The sequence below is a fragment of the Salminus brasiliensis genome, chromosome 1 (assembly GCF_030463535.1).
Source record: "Salminus brasiliensis chromosome 1, fSalBra1.hap2, whole genome shotgun sequence".
Lineage (NCBI taxonomy): Eukaryota > Metazoa > Chordata > Actinopteri > Characiformes > Bryconidae > Salminus > Salminus brasiliensis.
The window spans coordinates 60,580,869-60,599,651 of NC_132878.1; the positions used below are offsets into that span (position 1 = coordinate 60,580,869).

The window sequence follows — 18,783 nt, forward strand, 5'->3', positions numbered from 1 at the left end:
ATGAGAGAAAGGAAAATTTGCTTTTATTACAGTTTATGAGTGTGATATTATAATGTGTTATGGAATTAAACCCTTTGTTGTGGTTATTTACATAAATAAAAATCTATAATTATTTTTATTTCTATCATTTCTATTACTACTGAAGATCTATTTCTTTAAATAATGACAAAATATCAACAAAAGACCCAAAAGTGATTATAAAAAAATGTACTTGGAAGCAAAAAGGCCTCTAAATCTTCCTTAATTGGTGTGAATACCACCACTTACTCACTATCCCGACTTCCAGCAAAGTCACAAACAGGTTGGTCAACAAACCATTGCCTCTGAAAAAAACATTTGTGACTACCAGCTGCCGCACTGCAGATTAGGGGTTTGTTCAAGCAGGAAGAGCAGCTGTGAGGCCAGTCCAGCGCCTCTGCATACCCTTTTAAGGGCATAGGTCCCCCCCAAAAGCACTACTGTTGATTATCTGTTTCATCTGACCCACTGTGCTGACCACTCAGTCTGCTGCAGGACAACAGCTTACTTGTGATATTAATAGCTCAGCACCTAGTAAACAAATCCACACAATGTTAGCACAAAGTGAGAAGTATGTAAGAATGTTTGATTTACATACAACAGTTATCATCTGACTATACTGTACTATACTAAAGCTACACTATACTAAAGCTGTTCTTTAGGCCTAAAGGGGGTTTGAACATCTAAAAGCTCTGGTTGGTTGATTGTTAATGTGTGCTGACATAGCATGACAGGGCATCCCCCATTCTCTTTGGATTAATATTATTACATTAATCTTCTTAAAAGTCCAATGTCTATAGAATTGAGTGTATATTTTGTTCTGCACACGCTCTTAAAAAGGAAGGGCGCTACAAGGGGTTCTTTGAGCAATACCATAAAAGAACCATTTTGACTTCCATTTAGCACCATGTTTGTAAAATTTACAAACACGGTAGCACCTTTATTTGTAAGAGTGCAAATAAATAGGCTTTTTAATCACAATATAGTTGTGTGATAGATGAAAGTTTTCCCTGCACTAAAACATACAGACGTATAGAAACCCTGTCCCCCCATCCTCTCAAATCTGTTAGTGTGGTTTGACCTCATCCCCCTTTAAGCTTTTTTTGTTCCCAGTCACTGCTGACGTCACAACAAAGGAATCGAACGTGTGAGATTTGGCATCATTTTCAAGGTAGTACTTGAGGCAATTGTTCCTATTGTTTTGCAGATCTGAAGACCAGGCTTTCTTATTAATATGCTAAGTTACTGCAAACCAACAAAGAAAACATCCTGATCTGAAACACTGTGAAAACGCTGTCCCTGTATTCATGATGTGAGGCATACAGGTGATATTAATCTCCATCTGACATCTGATGCCAGATATTTAGGCTAATATCCTGATTCTAGTACTCGATATGATACATTTTAAAAGTCTTTTGCACGGGGAAAAAGGGCTCTTTGTGATTTCTTCAGACAGAGAAAAACAATATAATTATGAACGCCACAAATTATATTTAAATGATTTAGCATTAGGAGTAAATAAACTGCCATGTGAATGTATGTGTTTGATGAAGTAAAATAACTTCACATGATCTGCACTAACTCTGGGTGTGTATGTGTGTATAAGCAACAAAGTTAGAGGACAGAAGGAACAGCAGTTCCTATCCTACTAATACATCTGCTACAATAATCAGCAACACCGACTCATTTTGTTTCATAAGAAGGCAGATAGTCATTGAACTACTTCAATAAACATTTAAGGGGGTACACTTGGAAGGCTGTTCTTCTGCATCCCATCACCCAGTGTGATGCTGACCAATGCAGGCATCTGTCAGCTGATGTAACAACTGGCAGTTAGCGCTCTCCTCCGAGCGTGTTCAGCTGTGCAATGACGTTGCATTAGCAGCAGCTTAGTGTGAAGCACATGCTAGCCCTCACCTTCCCAGCACTGGTGGCACTATATGATAGTGGTAGTCCTAGGGAGTGATTATAAATTAGAAATGACTACATTTGGGAGAAAATTTGGGGGAAAATACTTAGTATTGATATTATTCGTGTCGAGGATCAACTCTCAAAAAGTCTCAGAATCAGAAATCTGAAGCATCAATGCTTCAGTATGGCTCCACCAATCCCAAATGTGCAGTGTACAGGTTTATGATTTTATGCAATGTACAGGTGATGCCAACCTTTTAAATGAACATAGCATGTTTGCAGAGCCGCCATGTTTGAAATGACCCCTCTGACTGTGGCACCGCTGTAAATATCATGGGCCACACAGGGCCTTATCAGAGCTATTCTGAGCTGCCATTATCAGCCTCCGTACATGAGCGTTCAAGGGAATCCTCGAGGATTGAGCCTGCTAACTAACTATGTGTTTGGTGTGAAAATGTTCTAAACATAGCTCCTCTAACCCTAAGGCCTGGCCTTCGTGGAGCTCAAAAATGCTCACACATAATCCGAGTGTGGCACGACCCACTGGAACACAGGTCTATTGAGTAACTCTGATCATTAAAGTACTGGGACAGGGCACAGCTCTCCTACATTAATTGATGAGAGATAAGTAAGCCATTTATATCAAGGAGGGAAGGTATTATGGTATCTATGTGATAGTAAAATACCATCAACTAGATAAGCTTATCAAAGTGTACTACTATCAGACATTAATAAAGCAATTATAAGGATCATAAATCTGGTATCCGTACCTACAGACACATCACAATACTGTAAGAGTAATAAGGTGGAACATATTGTTTGTTAGATAAATTATTATGAGAAATTAATTGAATTGATAAATGATTAAATGTTGCCAAACAAGAGTCAAGTTGGGTTTTTGATGACCAAATTACATTTGAATGGTTCTGTAAGCAAATTTAGAAACACACCAGCCAGGACAAGGCCTTAATCATCATGCTTAGAACATTTTAAGCACCTTCACTGTTACTTTTTCTATTTTGTTTCTAAGCAGGATTTTAGAAGCTGTTTATAAGATTTTGGCAGCATGTTTGTGACCCCTCATCATTTCCTTAACCTCGCTTCTTGTCATAACTCTCATAACTCTCATAACGGACCTCCTGCTATGAAGCCTGGAAGAGGTCTACGTCCAAATAGAGCCGAAAAAATCCTAGTTTCCTCGTTGGGCTCAGCAAGGGTGAACAAGACTGACGAATAAGGAGCCTGAGCAGAGCCGTCAGTGTTGAGGAGCCATGCTAATGGGCGCCCGGGGACACCTGTTCTCCACCATGACCCTAAAAGGAGACACTTGAGCCAATCAGAACACTGCAGCTACAGAGTATCCAGAGAGCTGTTGCGGAGGAGGGTCAGACACCCTCATCCATAATGCCCTCCCTCTTCACCCACCTAAACCCCACCTCAGCTGTCTGGCGTGTTTTGAGCCCCATCATGCATACCAGCACCGAGGCCAACTGACACAGGCAGCATTGCGCAGCACTTGTATGGATGCCCCCCTCCCCACCCCCTGCCTTGACTGGTTCCTTAACTAGAAACCATCTTAGACCATCTAATGTTACAGGACGTGTCCTCCCTCTCGTCAGAGGCACCCTAGACCGCCTCTATGCCAGCGGCTTTTTCCAAGCCTGGGCAGAATAGTGACCCCAACATTTCCTAGATCACTTTATGAGATGAGTGTGATTACATTACGTCTCCACTGGCCCCAGTGCAATATGCAAAGTGAGACAACGCCTTCCTCATACTTATCATAACACAAATGAAAAGCCATCATGACGGTCCATTATGAACACAATCTGCACTGTAAGACCTGTGAACCGATTACTGTAATAATTTCGAACCCAACACAGTGTTAGGTGGAGCTGCTCTCATAATTGAGAACAAATTGAGAAAGGTGTGACTGTAACATTGCAGAGATGTTAATGTGGATTTAGGTATGTTTCATCTGATTGCTCTCAGTTAGGGTCACAGCTCAGCTAAATATTTTAAAGCATTTAAATAGGTGTCAGAAAAAATGTTTAAAAACACAACTTTTAACATTTTTATCATTAAACCAGTCTTTCTTATAACTTGTGTGGACATATACCATAATAAATGGACCAGTAGTACTAGCAATAAAGAGGAGTTATGCTTGTTTTGTCATTTTTACTATTATTTTATTCTTTCCCTATTAAAACCCAGGTAACATACTCTTTACCTGCCGTTTAAATGATATAAATAATCTAAAATAATCTAAAAATTATTGAACAATAAGAAGGACAATAGACAGTAGGAATGTTTCTCAGTACAGCTCTCCACTGTTTTTTTTAATCCCGCAGGGAAGACCACCTGTCACCTTACAAACACCACACCATTTTTGTGGCATCCTGTCACAGAAGATCTGGTATGGATTCTCTTCCTAGCAGGACATTTTTTAGCAGTTCGTATTTGGGCTTGTGTGAACTCCTGAGCCCGCCCCTCACCACCAGCCCCCCTGACCACAGTCATATTTAAGGGGCATCCCTGACCCTCACACTTTGTCCCAGTGGAATCTCCAGTCTTGCGGTTCAACTTGGTGAGTACTTTCTGACTTTATTTCCACAGACTGCCACAGAGAAGAGCGAGATGAGCAGGGTTTTGTATGGGGTTAAGGTTTGAAACTTTACCATCTATACACTGATTTGCGTTGCATGTGTTAGGTCCTTCGTCAGTCTCCCTATATAGTCTTTAAAATGCCAAAAAGCTCAGTGCCGAAGAGAGCTCTTGAGCAAGCATGTTCTAGTGCTCTTAAACACCCCTATAAAATAAGGAAGGGCTTGTTAATTAGCTTGTGAATATTACATTACTGTGTTAGGAGCAGGAGAAAGCCTAAAATGTGCAGATTAGTGGTACACCTGGATCACGACTGTGGACCTGAGCCAAAGAGGAATACTGTTTGTTGCCTAAAGATGCTTTTAATGGGCATCCTTTAAAGAACCATTTTTGTAAATGAGAGTGCACGTGTGGAGAAGTTTCTTTGCAGCTTGAGGAACCTTTACATAATACTTCTTCCTAGGACTGTACTTCTTAGCCAAGAACCACTCAGGACCTTTCATATTAAGAGTGCATAAAGAGTGCATTCACTTTACGCAAAAGGGTTTTATATAATACTTGAAATACTAAAAAAAAAGAGTGTTTGACAATAGTGGATTCCTTTTTGGTGCTAATGATTCTATAAAGAAGAGATGTTCTATGTATATAAGAACCAAACAAAGTGCAATTTAAGCATTTAAACGGTAATAACACAAATATTTAGTTGTAGTACACCTTTGTGACAAACAGCTCTTCAGTAGAGCAAATTTCTAGAGGAAGTATTTAGAACACAGCAAGACATCAAGAAGGACAAGGTGACTCTGTAGGCTGGAGACGTGATGGCTAGTTCTTATCGACTAGAAGTTCTGCCAGTCAGTTCTACTTTAGATACTAAACTCCAGTTCAAGATCTGCCAAAGTCTGAGGCTCACTATTGAAGTTCCAAGTAAAGATATTTATCAATGGCTGCAGTAGTATTGCAGCACATGGTGCTCATAGAAGAGTTACTATGTGTGGACAGCTGAGCCAGGAGCCTGCTGTCATTTGTCAAGCGACAAACTCCTTCAGCTGTGAAATAACTTCAGATAGGGGGGCTCAGTGGGGGAATTACAGGAGCTGGTGCCAAAAATAGCATCCTCCTCGGGGGCACTGTTCTATGCCCCTTTTTGGCCTTATTGTGCTGGAGTCGAGTCATAGCCCACCACCTACTGTAGATTGCCATTGTGGAGACTGCCTGGACAATAGCAGCCTAAAGTGGCTTTTTCAATGCTTTTTGCATTTAAATCAGTAAGTTTAGGTTCCCTACCAAATTTACGCTGAAATTAAATTTATAATCCACACTTCGTTCAGCTTTTTTTAAAGTTTAGCATTACTCCCAAGAGGGGATCCTGGAAGAACTGCTGCCATTTTTGTAATTCATTTCACAGTTTACTATAAATCAGTTCTTTTTTCTTTTGAAGACCATCCCAGTAAAGACCAATCATGTGTGACGACGATGAGACCACCGCCCTTGTGTGCGACAACGGCTCTGGCTTGGTCAAGGCTGGATTCGCCGGTGATGATGCTCCCCGTGCTGTCTTTCCTTCCATCGTTGGAAGACCCCGTCACCAGGTAGGCCAGTTCAGTTTGGACTAATTGACATTGCAATGCAGCATCGCATCACTCAATCCAAATTAAACAGAGGAATTCTGACACAAGCTTGCCTGCACTGCACTGATTTCTGATGGATGTTCCTTTTTGAACTTTTCTCCAACAGGGTGTGATGGTGGGTATGGGTCAGAAGGACAGCTATGTTGGAGACGAGGCCCAGAGCAAGAGGGGTATCCTGACTCTGAAGTACCCCATTGAGCATGGCATCATCACCAACTGGGACGATATGGAGAAGGTGGGTACATCGACTCATAGACCTTATAGACTTCAACAACATTAAGGAATGTCCTAAGTAAGGCTTCAGGAAGGACATCTGCCAACAAAGCAAAGGAACCGGTCTGTGTGGACAGGTTTTTGACTTCTTTCTTGTTGGCCTTTCGCAGATCTGGCACCACACCTTCTACAATGAGCTGCGTGTCGCCCCCGAGGAGCACCCCACCCTGCTCACTGAGGCCCCCCTCAACCCCAAGGCCAACAGGGAGAAGATGACCCAGGTGAGCAGAGTGTGCTAAACTAAGGGAGGACAATATGTCAAAAAGATTACAAACCATTAAAGCATTTTTACATAATAGCACCTATTATAACCAACGTAATAGCAGCTCCACATCTGAAGTATCTATTAAAACTATGTTGGTATAATAAACACAATAGATCCCTGAACTAAGTCCACAGTCTGGTGCTTCAGTGTTGACTGTGCTAAAACTGAACCCCTTCCTGTTTCTTGTAGATCATGTTTGAGACCTTCAACGTCCCTGCCATGTATGTGGCCATCCAGGCTGTGCTGTCCCTGTACGCCTCTGGTCGTACCACTGGTCAGTACCACTCTGAAACTATCCCTCATAATCAGAACACATATATATTCTTTAAGACTTAAAGTAGTCTGCAGCTATAAACACTCTGTGACATGTTTATATGGCGTGTCTCTATACTGTCTATAAGAGTGTACTGCTGCTTCACAGGTATTGTGCTGGACTCTGGTGATGGTGTGACCCACAACGTCCCCATCTATGAGGGTTATGCTCTCCCCCATGCCATCATGCGTCTGGATCTGGCCGGTCGCGATCTGACTGACTACCTGATGAAGATCCTGACTGAGCGTGGCTACTCTTTCGTGACCACTGGTGAGTACCGAGAAGAACTACAGGCCTTCCATTTAGCTATACATCTCCCTTCAGATTGGGTCAAACCATACAGAGATAGAAGTTACACACTTTGCATAACAGACAGTTTAACTTGAACATTGAAAAGAACTTGTAAACTATTCAGAAAGTCAGTTTCAACACCAGGGTGCGATTCTCACGCCCAATGTGTGCGAGACTTAAGAGGTGTGTGACTACAACTTGTATAATGACTCGCTCAATCTCGCCCCCTACAGCTGAGCGTGAGATTGTGCGTGACATCAAGGAGAAACTGTGCTACGTTGCTCTGGACTTTGAGAATGAGATGGCCACCGCTGCCTCTTCCTCTTCCCTGGAGAAGTCCTATGAGTTGCCCGACGGCCAGGTCATCACCATTGGCAATGAGCGTTTCCGCTGCCCCGAGACCCTCTTCCAGCCATCTTTTATTGGTACGTTTTGCCTGAGCATACTTCACCACACTGTGGGCATGTCCAACATCACATTAGTCAAGAACACTTAGAATGAGGTTGATCACTAATGTGCTTTTGTCTGCTGCTCTACCCTCACAGGTATGGAGTCTGCTGGTATCCATGAGACCGCATACAACAGCATCATGAAGTGCGACATTGACATCCGCAAGGATCTGTACGCCAACAACGTCCTGTCTGGTGGTACCACCATGTACCCTGGTATTGCTGACCGTATGCAGAAGGAGATCACTGCTCTGGCCCCCAGCACCATGAAGATCAAGGTAAGAGACCAAACAGATCAATGAAGCCACTTTTTAGAAGCTTGGTATGAATACTACTCCTGTTCTCTGCACTTCCTGATCATTTCTCCTCCTCTGTCTAGATCATTGCTCCTCCTGAGCGCAAGTACTCCGTCTGGATCGGTGGTTCCATCCTGGCTTCCCTGTCCACCTTCCAGCAGATGTGGATCAGCAAGCAGGAATACGATGAGGCAGGTCCCTCCATTGTCCACAGGAAGTGCTTCTAAACATCCTATCACACCACGTCCAGCTACCTTTCTGTCTGCATTTGTACCGTTCCATTTACTGTATATACATGTACTGTTGTAATAAAAAGAGTTTCCTGTCACAGTATTCAAGTCTCTCTCTGTCTTTTCTTCATGAGAAGGCCATCGAAGATTCACAAGATCCTGCAAAGCCTACCTTTAGTAGACTTACACACCACATATCAGAGCCACTAGACTAGGCGGCAGCAGCCTGATTCAACTCACCGGTTAGTTCCTAGGTTTAGTAAGTGTGCTAGAGCAGAAACAGCACCAAAATAGGATGGATACCCACCCTTCAGGACCAGAACTGACTGATGAGCCTTAAAGGCCCATGTCCCGTCTCTTTTTTTGCCAACTCACCAAGGGAACTGCTCCACCACACCATGTACTGTCATGAAAAACATCAAGCATGTCAACATGTCTGTTTATGCAGCTATATACCATTTCTAAACTGTGGTGTGCTTTTGCTGTTTTATAAGGTCTTACAGAGAGCTACTTTAATAACTCAGCACAAATACAACACTAAGAGTAATATTTCTTGACACAGCAGAAGTTGACACAGCTTCCCATATTTCATGCTGTAATTAAGAGTTTTTAAAAATTTTAAAATTTAGCAGTCCTACCTTATTTGGGCAAAAACAATGTTGACAACGGAATGAAAGGTAAAATTTCAACAGTAAAATAGAACTGAAATCCTATTCTTACTCCTCGTATTTCTACCCGAGCAAGTGGAAGAGGAGCCCGAACAGCACGTGGCGGCAAGACGCCAGAGGGCGCCCTCTGTCCTCAGTCCTCAGTGAATGGGAGTGAAGGAGGTGAGGGCTAAGGTGATGTAGTTTAAACGCACACAGTCACGCAGTCTTAAAACTGCAGTGTGAGAGTGTGCAGGATGATGGCAGCCGTGCATAAACGTGTAACGGTATCCCGCGTCTCTATATTAAATCACCACTCGAGTTTGCGATCGTTTAAAAAGTGTCATTGTACATGAAAGCCAGTGATCGTCCTCTAGCCTGTAAAATATGAAGCAGAATCTGATGAAACGAGCTTTTAAAATGAACAGCGGTGCCTTTTTTTTGCTTGTTCTGCTTTTTGGCTTTCGCGTTTCCACTACCCTGAAGCTCTGCCTCGGTCTCGCGGATGTTCGTTGCTAGGTTACCGACTACAGCGTTCAGCGCGGTGTTCCAATCTTCGATTCAGCGGCCAAAGTGCGCCCCTGCAAAGTGGACTACAGACGACATTCAGTCATTTTAAATGTTTCCAAACCAGAGAAAGTGAAAACGGCCAGTTGGAAACTGTGTAGGAAGCCGTGATATTGTTGTTCTGTCATTTGTTGTGCTGTCTGGTGTCGACCAGAGAAGGATGGGTTCCCCTTTTGAGTCTTGGTTCCTCTCAAGGTGTCTTCCTCTCGATCTGAGGGAGTTTTTTCCTTGCTCTGTCGCCCTTGACTTGCTAAAAAGAGGCTCGGACCGGGTCTCTGTAAAGCTGCTGTGACAGCATTAGTTGTAAAAAGCGCTGTGTACATGAACTGCATCCACCATTCTCACTATGTAGAGAATTCAAGGGCACCGTTTAGGGACCCTGTTGAATTGAATGCAAGGTTGTTGTTGTTGTTTTTCTAGATCGGGCGTAGGGAACGAGGGCACGAGTAGCGCATTGATAACACAACCACACGCCTACAAAACAGAGGAGCCCACGCCCTGTGCTCACGTTAACGCTGCGCCAAATGCGGTAGTTTGCGCAGGTTTGGAAAAAAGCATGGAAAACTAACGCAGTGTCTCCTGTAGGTGTGTTTGCTTGATTTATATAAGACTTGAAGCAAAAGAAAGCGTGTTGCGAAATGAAGACGGCCGACAGAGGTGTGTTGAGAGTAGCTGTGTTGAGGCACCTTCGTTCAGAGTACGGAATTCACCTCAAAAAGAGGCTTTCTGAGAGGCCTGAGAGGCCTGAGAGCATCCGGGGAGCAGCGTGCCCACAAGTAAGTTAACCAACTGTGCTGCACAGTCATGTATGGAGGCGTGACCCCCCTGTGTTTCAGTATTTTGTAGAGTCTCTGGCCTTGATCACTGCCTCACACCCCTTTTTTATTTTCATAAGCTTTAGCTACCTAAAAGTAGTGTAAATTAACTACTTCCTACACACTCTTCACTGCTGTCCACACAACACCTGCAGTGGTCGACAAGCTTCTTCTCCACATATTTCCCACCACAGGATCTGGTCATGCCTTTCTCTTTTCACAGATCAGGGTGTTTGGTGTGCCTCTTCAGCAGCTGCAGATGAAGAACGTAGATCACTGTGGGTTGGTACCATGGTACGTTAGGTAATGGAAATCACTGACAGTATCCACTATGGTCATGTGATTAAACGCTGGTTATTTCAAACAGTTACACTCAGTTGTAGAAACCGTATACATTGAAATACAAATGTCACAGAGAAACCAGAGGACACAGCGGTCAAGTAAAAGTAATGTTATTTTTGAAGCCCCAAGCATTTAACGTAGTCCACTCATGCCTTTTACTCAGAATAACATGGGCCCAGGTGGTGCCATGTAGTGATCTGATGTGTATAATGGGTTTTCATTGTACTTATGTAATATTAAAGAGGCAACAAAATTATTATTACTGCATAATTGTTGTGAAACCGTTTATTGTAGAGAAACCTTGATCGACTCTCGTTCTTTTTCTTTACAGAGATGTTGGTAGGAGCTAGGGCTTACAATGTCTACAATGCTAATGTAGACCTATAGAACAACTGAGCATTCATTGGTCTATGAAGAGTACCTTTTGAGATTCATGTTGTCGTTTATTTTTCTGTGTTGTTGTAGTTTCTTGGTAGATTGTTGTAAGCTCCTGATGAAACATGCTGGCTCTGAGGGCTTGTTCAGAAAATCTGGCTCTGTTGTGCGTCTGAAGGCCTTAAGAGTGAGTAACGGCTCGTTTTTTTTTTTTTTTTTAACATTGCAGCCAAAGCTAAAGAAGCTCAATGAAGTCAACAGGTTTCTAACCTTCCTACAGGCAAGACTTGACAAAGGAGAAGACTGCTTATCCACCGCCCTGCCGTGTGACGTAGCCAGCCTGGTTAAGCAGTTCTTCTATGAGCTTCCATGTCCTGTCTTCCCTGCAGTTTTACTTCAGGCTTTCACAAGAGCTCAGCATCTGGCCACTGAGGAAGAGCGGAGTGCAGCCACTCAGCTTGTCTCCTGCCTTGTGCCTGAAATGAACTCTTCTACTCTCCGCTTTTTCTTCAGTTTCCTTAGTCAAATCTCTCTAAGGTATGGAACATCAAAGTAGAGCAGGTTGTGATGAGGCTAAATGATTCGCTTACGTTTGACGGTTTTGAGTGAAATTATTTACTTCATGAATAAAGTTGTGGACTAGGTTTTTATTTCAATTAAAAAGCTTACCTTCAAATGCTGTACAGTCCAGGACTAGTCTGAATCCATGATCAGGAAATGGTGATTTTATTTATCTATCTCTTTATCTATCTATCTATCTATCTATCTATCTATCTATCTATCTCTTAGGGCTTCTGAGAACAAAATGGACAGCTACAACTTGTCTGTGGTTCTTACCCCAAACCTTTTTCAGTTGCACAGAACTGCTGAATGGAATGAAGGGTTGCACAGACTTCACGTTGCTGCGATTTGCACCCTCATAGACAAGGCAAACACTTTTGGTAGGTCCTAGAAGTTTCTCAGACCAGTCAGCACTGAAAAAGATGTAAATCTAAAGTTCAGATTAACTTAAAGTTTTTACGGCAAATTATTTCACAGCTTTGGAAAGGTGACTCAATTTGAGTACATTGGTGAACTCCAAATTGAGTTAAGGTCTTCTGCTTACCCCAAATGTAGTCGATCAGTCAAGATTCATTTAGTGTCTGGAAGTTCCATTACTTGTTAGCTGCTACCTTTGCTTTGGAGCTCAAGTACAAAGCTGAAGAAGTACACTTTAGACTCCAAACATGTTTTGGCTATTAGATGGCATTTTGAATAAGAATACGATTTATTTTTAACTTTTGTTCTGCAGTTAAAAATGCTATGAATCAAGTTACATTATCATTTAAAGTTGACTTGAATTCATCTTTACAGTGAATGCATAAGATTGTGAAATAGTGCTTGTCTAAAGGTGTGGTTCCAGACACTCTTGCTGCAAGCAACCCTGCTGTAGTGGACTCCCATCTGTCATATCAGATGGGCTCTGGCTTTGCGTGGAAGAGCAAAGGACGGAGAAGTTCAAAAGGTAGAACAAATCCTACTTTAATTTGGAACCTAATCTTATTAATAATTTTTTTTTGCGTTTTTCATTAGGAGATTGTTGTAAGAGTATTGTGAGATTTAGCTTTTTTTGTAGAATTTTTTAAATAGTTTTAAGTAGTATTATCTAGAGAAAACGGCTTTCCCCAAAATCCACCTTTGGCCAGTCATAGTTTTAGCAAAACCTTCTCATCATCAGATGTTCAGCTCATATGGACACGTTTACAGCAGCTGTGGTGATCATCACATTTTAATTTTGCCAAAGATATCATGTTTGTGATTCTGCAGCTCTGTCCTGATGTTGTGCGTATCTGTCTGCAGTTTTGTCATTAAGCACAGCTGAGACTCCAAATCCTAAAATTGTGTCTGATGGTGCTGGTGAGGAATTTCCTCATAAGAAACGGAAGTCTTTCAGAAGAAGTTTAGGAATGGTACCAAGTGTTTTGTTTGGATGCTGCTGTGATTCCTCCTCAAGTACGTGCAGCATGCAGCATTCAGCATTCTTGGCCTGTTGTCATTTATTAAAAGAGCACTCATGACTGCTGCATTACACTGATGTTTTCTTTAAAGGGCAACAAGATTCTAGTCCTTCACCTCTCTTGAACCAGCACTGTAGCAGATCAGAAAGAAGAGAAGGCTGTGCAAGGGTCCGTGAAAGTGTAAAAAGGTAGGTGTGTTCAATCAAGCCACCACTTCTCTCATCTGAATACATAACATTAACATACCACCAAAGGTGACCTCTCTTTCTCTTAGAGTTTCTCGTAGAGTATCCAATGCTCTTTGTTGTGGGACATTAAGTCCCAGAGAAAAGACTCCTCCGGAGTCCCCTGCGGCATCGTGCTGGCCTCAGCCCTACCAGGATACACCTGTTGGCATTTGCCTAAAGAAGCAGTATCCTGTGCGTGAGTCTGTCCCTAACAGACCAGCCATTAGAAGTGTCTTAAAGAATCTGTTCTGCACCTCGGCCACGGACACTCCAGAAAACCAGAAGTTTCTCACTCAGGATGAGCTCACGCTTTCGCTGTGTCATTCAGAAAGTACCTCTGCGTGCTTGGGAAACGGTGTGACCCCTTCAAAAGACAGTAATGCAACTTCAAGCCTGGAGGACCAAGGAAGGCTAGTTGTTGATGCTGAGCAAAGACAAGCCAGCAGAAAAAAGGAGTTTGTCCTCTCTATAAAGTGCTCAAAGTCAAAACTCTTAGGCAAATTAACCAGCAATTTGGATTTATCCCCTTCATCAAGTCCACTGGTAGCACTTGATAGCAGTGTGGATACTGACATTTGTGGACTCCCCCTGATTGGGGTAAGTGAAGCCGTTCCATTTACCACATCAGTGACGCCAAGGACCTCCGAAGTGAGGGTCGTGGATCGCGTTGAAAAGTTTAAGTTCCAGCTAAACCCAGTGGTGCCTAAAGTGTCCAAATTGATTCGCTCTCCTCTGAAGTTTCAGCGCACCCCTGTTTACCAGTATGTGAAGCGGATTAATTCTCATATGAAAAGAGGACAGATCATAAAGTGAGCAACATTCAAGCCATTAAATTGTGAAAATAGTTTTTACTTCAGTAGACTGAATGAGACCTTAGAGCATGATCTCGAGTCCTTTTCAGAAACTACAGATGAACAGGTTAATAATGTGGTTTAAAGTATACAAACTACTGGAGATATTCCAGTGTATCACTGTAATTAATGTTGCAGCGTGTTTGATTTTTTTTTTTTTTTGTTTTGTTTTTATTGAAGAGAATGAACGGTTAGGCTATAGCTTGCTATGGTAAGAGAAATAAGGAGTATAATTAGCATCTTTTTATTATAATGACAAATGTTTGTTTTTCTTTATGTATGTTGTGTAAAATGTATACTGTTCATGCACTCTTTGTTTAGATAATTTCTTGGAAAAAATAAAAAATAGTCCGCTATTATTTACAATATGCTATCTGTATAAATTAATTTGGGGATGGGATATATAAAGTACTATAAGACACGAGAGGAATGGCTGTAACGTGAGCTGTCAGCACTGATGTTCTACGGTCTTAAGGTGCAGCAGCTCGTGTTCCCTCTGATTGGCGGATTTAATGCCGTGTCCCAAACCACAAAATGCACCCTACCTATCTAACTACCTGCCTAGCAACACTCATTATGCGTATTGCTTGGTTTTAAACCCTCTGTGTTAAGTGTACGTTTGTGCGGTTTGGGACGCAGTGCGGATTCGTTTCGTTTAGGATATCATCAAAAGCTTCATCTTCAAAGTTTTAATCAAAGCCAACCGATTTTATGACCTCACTATAATGTTTTTATATAGCGTTTTATTTGCATAATTATAACATTGTGGGCTCATTATGGCTGGCGTTGTTGCTAGTACATGTTTTATTGTGGCGGAGTAATACTTGAAGAGCTTGGGTCCGAGGGCCGCTATCGCGCAATATTGGCACTCCTAGAACGTCTCTCAGCCAATCACATTGCGGGGTCGGACCTAACTGCGGTATAATGGCTAATCAGCCCTAGACTGACCTCCCTTGTTTGTTTCATAGAAAAGTTTCAGTGTAGCGAAATATCAATAAACGTTCAAAACGCTCCACAAGAAACATGTGGAGATCCACAGAGTGACTGACTGGAGCTCTGACTGGAGATAACAAGTTCTCCACCCTGCTGATATCAGTGTGCTTTATTACAAATGGCTTATTTACTATTGCTATATTTATGTGTAGGTATTCCTACATCGTGTTTTACAAGTGAAAGCGTCTTTACTGCTGAAATGAGCGGGTGTTTATGTGACTACCTCACACTTCTGCACTGCACTGCAGCCTGAATGGACGGTATTGACTAATAAGACGGAGGGGGGTTGTGCTGCAGCCAATCCCCGTTAGCGTGAGCCTGTAGATGAACCGTGCTGGAGGATCAGCATCCTGAGCCTGCCAGCCTCTTCTCTTACCAGAGCATAGTACGAGGTAAGATCGTCTTCGTGGTGTTACTAGATCGGATTTGCAGGAAACGGGGTCCATCTGATCATTTTCACACTAGGGGAGAGGGGAGAGGAGAGGAGAGGAGAGAGGAGGCAGGAGGCAGGAGGCAACACAGCCAGCCTCTGTTTGCTAATGGCGTAGCTGGATATGACGATGGATGTTGTGATGATGTCCGTAAAAATACGACAGTTTATTTGACCTCTTCCCCAATATTTGAAGTAAAAACTCAGGCAATTCATGGTCTTCCTTCTCAGATAGACAGCAGGCAGGTTTTAGTGCTGCGTGTCCGTCTTGGCGCTGTCTCCAGGTAGCCGCAGGTCTTGTGCCACTGAGGGAAATCTGCCATTGGTGACCATAGCCGATTAAACAGGGGGGTTATATATGTTTTTGGACATTATACTGGGCTTATTTTCGCGATTTTTCGGTTCCACCTGCAGTAGCAGTTATTTAAGGCGGGACTGAAAATTTGAGTAAGAATTTTTCCAGCATTTTCCATCGTTGTTTTTCTCTTGCGGTGCCGTTTGCTGTTTGCAGTTAGCCCCAGCATTGGCTCTGGCTGCCAGGATGTCCCACTCGGTCGCGCTTGGTCTCTTGGTCAGTCTGGTTGCCATGGTGTGCGGCCGCAGCCCCCACAAGGCCGACCAGGTGTCCGAGGCCGACATCCAGCGCCTCCTACATGGCGTTATGGAGGAGCTGGGCATCGCTCGGCCTAGAGTGGAGTATCCTGCTCACCAGGCCACTAATATAGTGGGCCCTCTCAGCATCCAGGGTAAGAAGACCCAGTTAATAGTGATGTGTTATTAATATTTAGGAGGATTCATAGATACAGAGGAGGTCATATATTGGTTCGTAATATTAACTTTGTAATATTATTGTATTATAATACAGTTGTTGAATTCAGCTACTTTAAGATCCACCCATTTATTTAATCAGACACTCACGCATGCGCACACACAGCTTGTATAATCGCCATAGATTGGAACGGTGTTCTCTCGAGTGATGGATGGGTTAATGAACTAATCACTCTACATCAGTACCTGACCTCAGATCAGATCTGATCTCACAGCAGTGCGAGAGAAATATAAAGCCTTTCTAAAAACATTGAGAAGAAACATTGGTTGAGAAGGTGTCTACAAACGTTTCTTACAGGCTGTGTCTCTTGGAAACTGTTGTGATTGTATAACTGCACAGTTTATTTTACCCCTGTTTTGGAAGGACCCTTAAGTTTTCCCCCCTGTTGATTGTAAATGTCACAAATTAGATCTGCATGATGTTATACACGTTTATTCCCACTAGGTGGAGCTCATGAGGGGCTTCAGCACCTTGGACCGTATGGGAACATTCCAAATATAGTAGCAGAACTGACTGGAGACAATGTTCCGAAAGACTTCAGTGAAGACCATGGCTATCCTGACCCTCCCAACCCCTGCCCTCTGGGAAAAACTGGTACAGATCAGTCGGTTTTCACAGAATCCAGAACTTATGTTAATATTGTATCACAGTTGTTATACCTGTTTTTTTTAATAGGCTTATAGCATCAGTATGTGTGATAAGCATCATTTAACAGCGTGAGATTAATAACATATTCATTCATTTGAAGCATATCACATGAAACACTGTATATCATTGTGTTTCTGATCTGCCCACCCTGCAGTTTTACTCCAACCCTAATCTAACAGACAGGTGTGTTAGATCAGGACTGGGACCCCCCCTACCCCCCCCCCCTCATGTACATCCACCGTTGAATACATTGAATGTAAAATGTCTAACGTATAACATTCACTGCTACTCTTGAATAACCTATGGATAATACTGTGTGTAGCTGCTGATGGCTGCTTGGAGAATTCGCCAGACACTGCCGAGTTCAGCCGCGAGTTTCAGAAACACCAGCACCTCTTTGACCCAGAGCATGATTACCCCACACTGGCCAAGTGGGTGAGTTGATATGTGAACTGGGTGCATTTCCACATCAGCAACAAAACGACTGTATAACTATCTTATGAGCTACACTGAACCATTGTCATATTTTCATTATGCTTTTTTTTATCTGTCTTGCTCGCAGAATAAGGAAATGTTGTATCAGAAACTGAAGGGAGGACCAAAAAGAAGAAAAAGGGTATGTTGAGATGTGAGCTTTGTGTAGATTTCCGTGCCAGTATGTGGAATGTGAACTACAAGACAGTTTGTGGTTAACGCTTGTTATGGACCCCCTCTCTGTCTTTTGTTTCAGAGCACCAACCCATATCTGATGGGACAGAGACTGGACAATGTAGTGGCCAAGAAGTCTGTGCCACATTTCCCAGAGGAGGAAGAAATGGAAACGGCTACAAGCAATATCATGCCCTGAGCTTTGTCATTTATTGGCAACTGTATAGTGTCATTCAGGTACTTATCGGTGTCACATCACAATTAGGACCACTAGAGAATAGTGGTGGAAAATAAAGAAAGAGCTGATTATATATAAACGGTTTATTAAAATGATGATTCCTTATCACAGTTTTTGCTTTAAGAGAGTTAATAAAATCCATATGTTCATGTGCAAGTTTATGACGTGTGTCTTTTCTCAGTACTGCACGATCAAATATACTTGTGTTGAAGTGCTGGGCATTGATCAGTGAGGCAGTTGTCGTTCCCGTCACATATTCGCTCTGACCACTCTCAACTGTTTCCTTTATTTCATTGGTCTACTGTCCAGAAATGAAAAACTGACCAGACTTTCCAGACACCACTTTTCTGCCCTGCCCTGCTGTGTAGCTTAACAGCACAATTCAGGAGATTTTTACATCATTATTTTTTATTACACCATGAGCTAAAGGGTCTTGCATTCAGAGAAGGGCGAAATGCTGCCAACCACTTCCTTTAGCTTCAGTGCTTTGGGAATGTTAGCCACAAAAATTATCCGTTTAACCCTCTGAAATCCCCTATGCTGTGCTGTCCTGAGTTGGAGGCGTGGTGGTCTGCCATCTTCCTTCCCCGTCCACTTAAATGTTGCGAGGATGTCCCCCACCACACACACTCTTGTCTCCAGCTCTGGATTTTAAGTTCCACGGCGCTTTTCTAGCCTTCGCATTACAGTCTAGCTGGGAATCCACTCCAAAAGTATCGAGAAGGTAAGATAACGGCTTTAATTTGCTCATCTGGAGAGAATAGCATCACACTTCTGAACTGCACAGCTTTTCACTCCTCGAGAGAAGGTCGCTGCTTCAATAAGAGCCGATCACCACCGAGGGGACCGCTGAAGACCCCATTAGCACTGATCGCTAAAATGACCATGTGATGATACA

The 18,783-nt window shown here is 42.7% G+C and overlaps 3 protein-coding genes across 6 annotated transcripts; all 3 read left to right on the plus strand.

Moving 5' to 3' along the window:
- The first annotated feature begins 5,993 nt into the window (after window positions 1–5,993).
- Window positions 5,994–8,275, plus strand: actc1a (actin alpha cardiac muscle 1a). 4 transcript variants are annotated; one of them, XM_072684649.1, is made up of 8 exons: window positions 5,994–6,122; window positions 6,268–6,396; window positions 6,545–6,655; window positions 6,889–6,973; window positions 7,121–7,282; window positions 7,537–7,728; window positions 7,849–8,030; window positions 8,132–8,275. In XM_072684649.1, the coding sequence occupies exons 1-8, from the start codon at window positions 5,994–5,996 to the stop codon at window positions 8,273–8,275; spliced, it is 1,134 nt and encodes a 377-aa protein (XP_072540750.1). The 4 variants fall into 4 exon arrangements, with proteins under 4 accessions (XP_072540750.1, XP_072540776.1, XP_072540760.1 ...); XM_072684675.1 differs by lacking the exon at window positions 7,537–7,728; XM_072684659.1 differs by lacking the exon at window positions 6,545–6,655.
- A 1,803-nt stretch (window positions 8,276–10,078) lies between these two features.
- LOC140551033 (uncharacterized) lies at window positions 10,079–14,061 on the plus strand. Its single transcript, XM_072674433.1, has 9 exons — window positions 10,079–10,268; window positions 10,531–10,601; window positions 11,115–11,211; window positions 11,305–11,561; window positions 11,814–11,965; window positions 12,415–12,528; window positions 12,864–13,016; window positions 13,113–13,209; window positions 13,296–14,061. The coding sequence occupies exons 1-9, from the start codon at window positions 10,131–10,133 to the stop codon at window positions 14,059–14,061; spliced, it is 1,845 nt and encodes a 614-aa protein (XP_072530534.1). The 5' UTR covers window positions 10,079–10,130.
- Window positions 14,062–15,376: 1,315 nt separating this feature from the next.
- On the plus strand, window positions 15,377–18,041 carry scg5 (secretogranin V). The gene is made up of 6 exons (XM_072684688.1): window positions 15,377–15,484; window positions 16,034–16,268; window positions 16,796–16,945; window positions 17,322–17,434; window positions 17,562–17,615; window positions 17,730–18,041. Exons 2-6 carry the CDS (start codon window positions 16,064–16,066, stop codon window positions 17,844–17,846), a joined length of 639 nt encoding a protein of 212 aa, XP_072540789.1. The 5' UTR covers window positions 15,377–15,484; window positions 16,034–16,063; the 3' UTR covers window positions 17,847–18,041.
- Window positions 18,042–18,783: the final 742 nt, after the last annotated feature.

Coding starts and splice junctions, on each gene's coding strand:
- scg5 (XM_072684688.1), top strand. CDS start 16,064: ATGTCCCACTCGGTCGCGCTTGGTCTCTTGGTCAGTCTGGTTGCCATG. Junction 17,435..17,561: donor ACCCCACACTGGCCAAGTGG/GTGAGTTGATAT, acceptor TCTTGCTCGCAG/AATAAGGAAATGTTGTATCA. Junction 17,616..17,729: donor GACCAAAAAGAAGAAAAAGG/GTATGTTGAGAT, acceptor CTTTTGTTTCAG/AGCACCAACCCATATCTGAT.
- actc1a (XM_072684649.1), top strand. CDS start 5,994: ATGTGTGACGACGATGAGACCACCGCCCTTGTGTGCGACAACGGCTCT. Junction 6,656..6,888: donor ACAGGGAGAAGATGACCCAG/GTGAGCAGAGTG, acceptor TGTTTCTTGTAG/ATCATGTTTGAGACCTTCAA. Junction 7,729..7,848: donor CTTCCAGCCATCTTTTATTG/GTACGTTTTGCC, acceptor CTACCCTCACAG/GTATGGAGTCTGCTGGTATC.
- LOC140551033 (XM_072674433.1), top strand. CDS start 10,131: ATGAAGACGGCCGACAGAGGTGTGTTGAGAGTAGCTGTGTTGAGGCAC. Junction 10,602..11,114: donor CACTGTGGGTTGGTACCATG/GTACGTTAGGTA, acceptor GTGTTGTTGTAG/TTTCTTGGTAGATTGTTGTA. Junction 12,529..12,863: donor AGGACGGAGAAGTTCAAAAG/GTAGAACAAATC, acceptor ATCTGTCTGCAG/TTTTGTCATTAAGCACAGCT.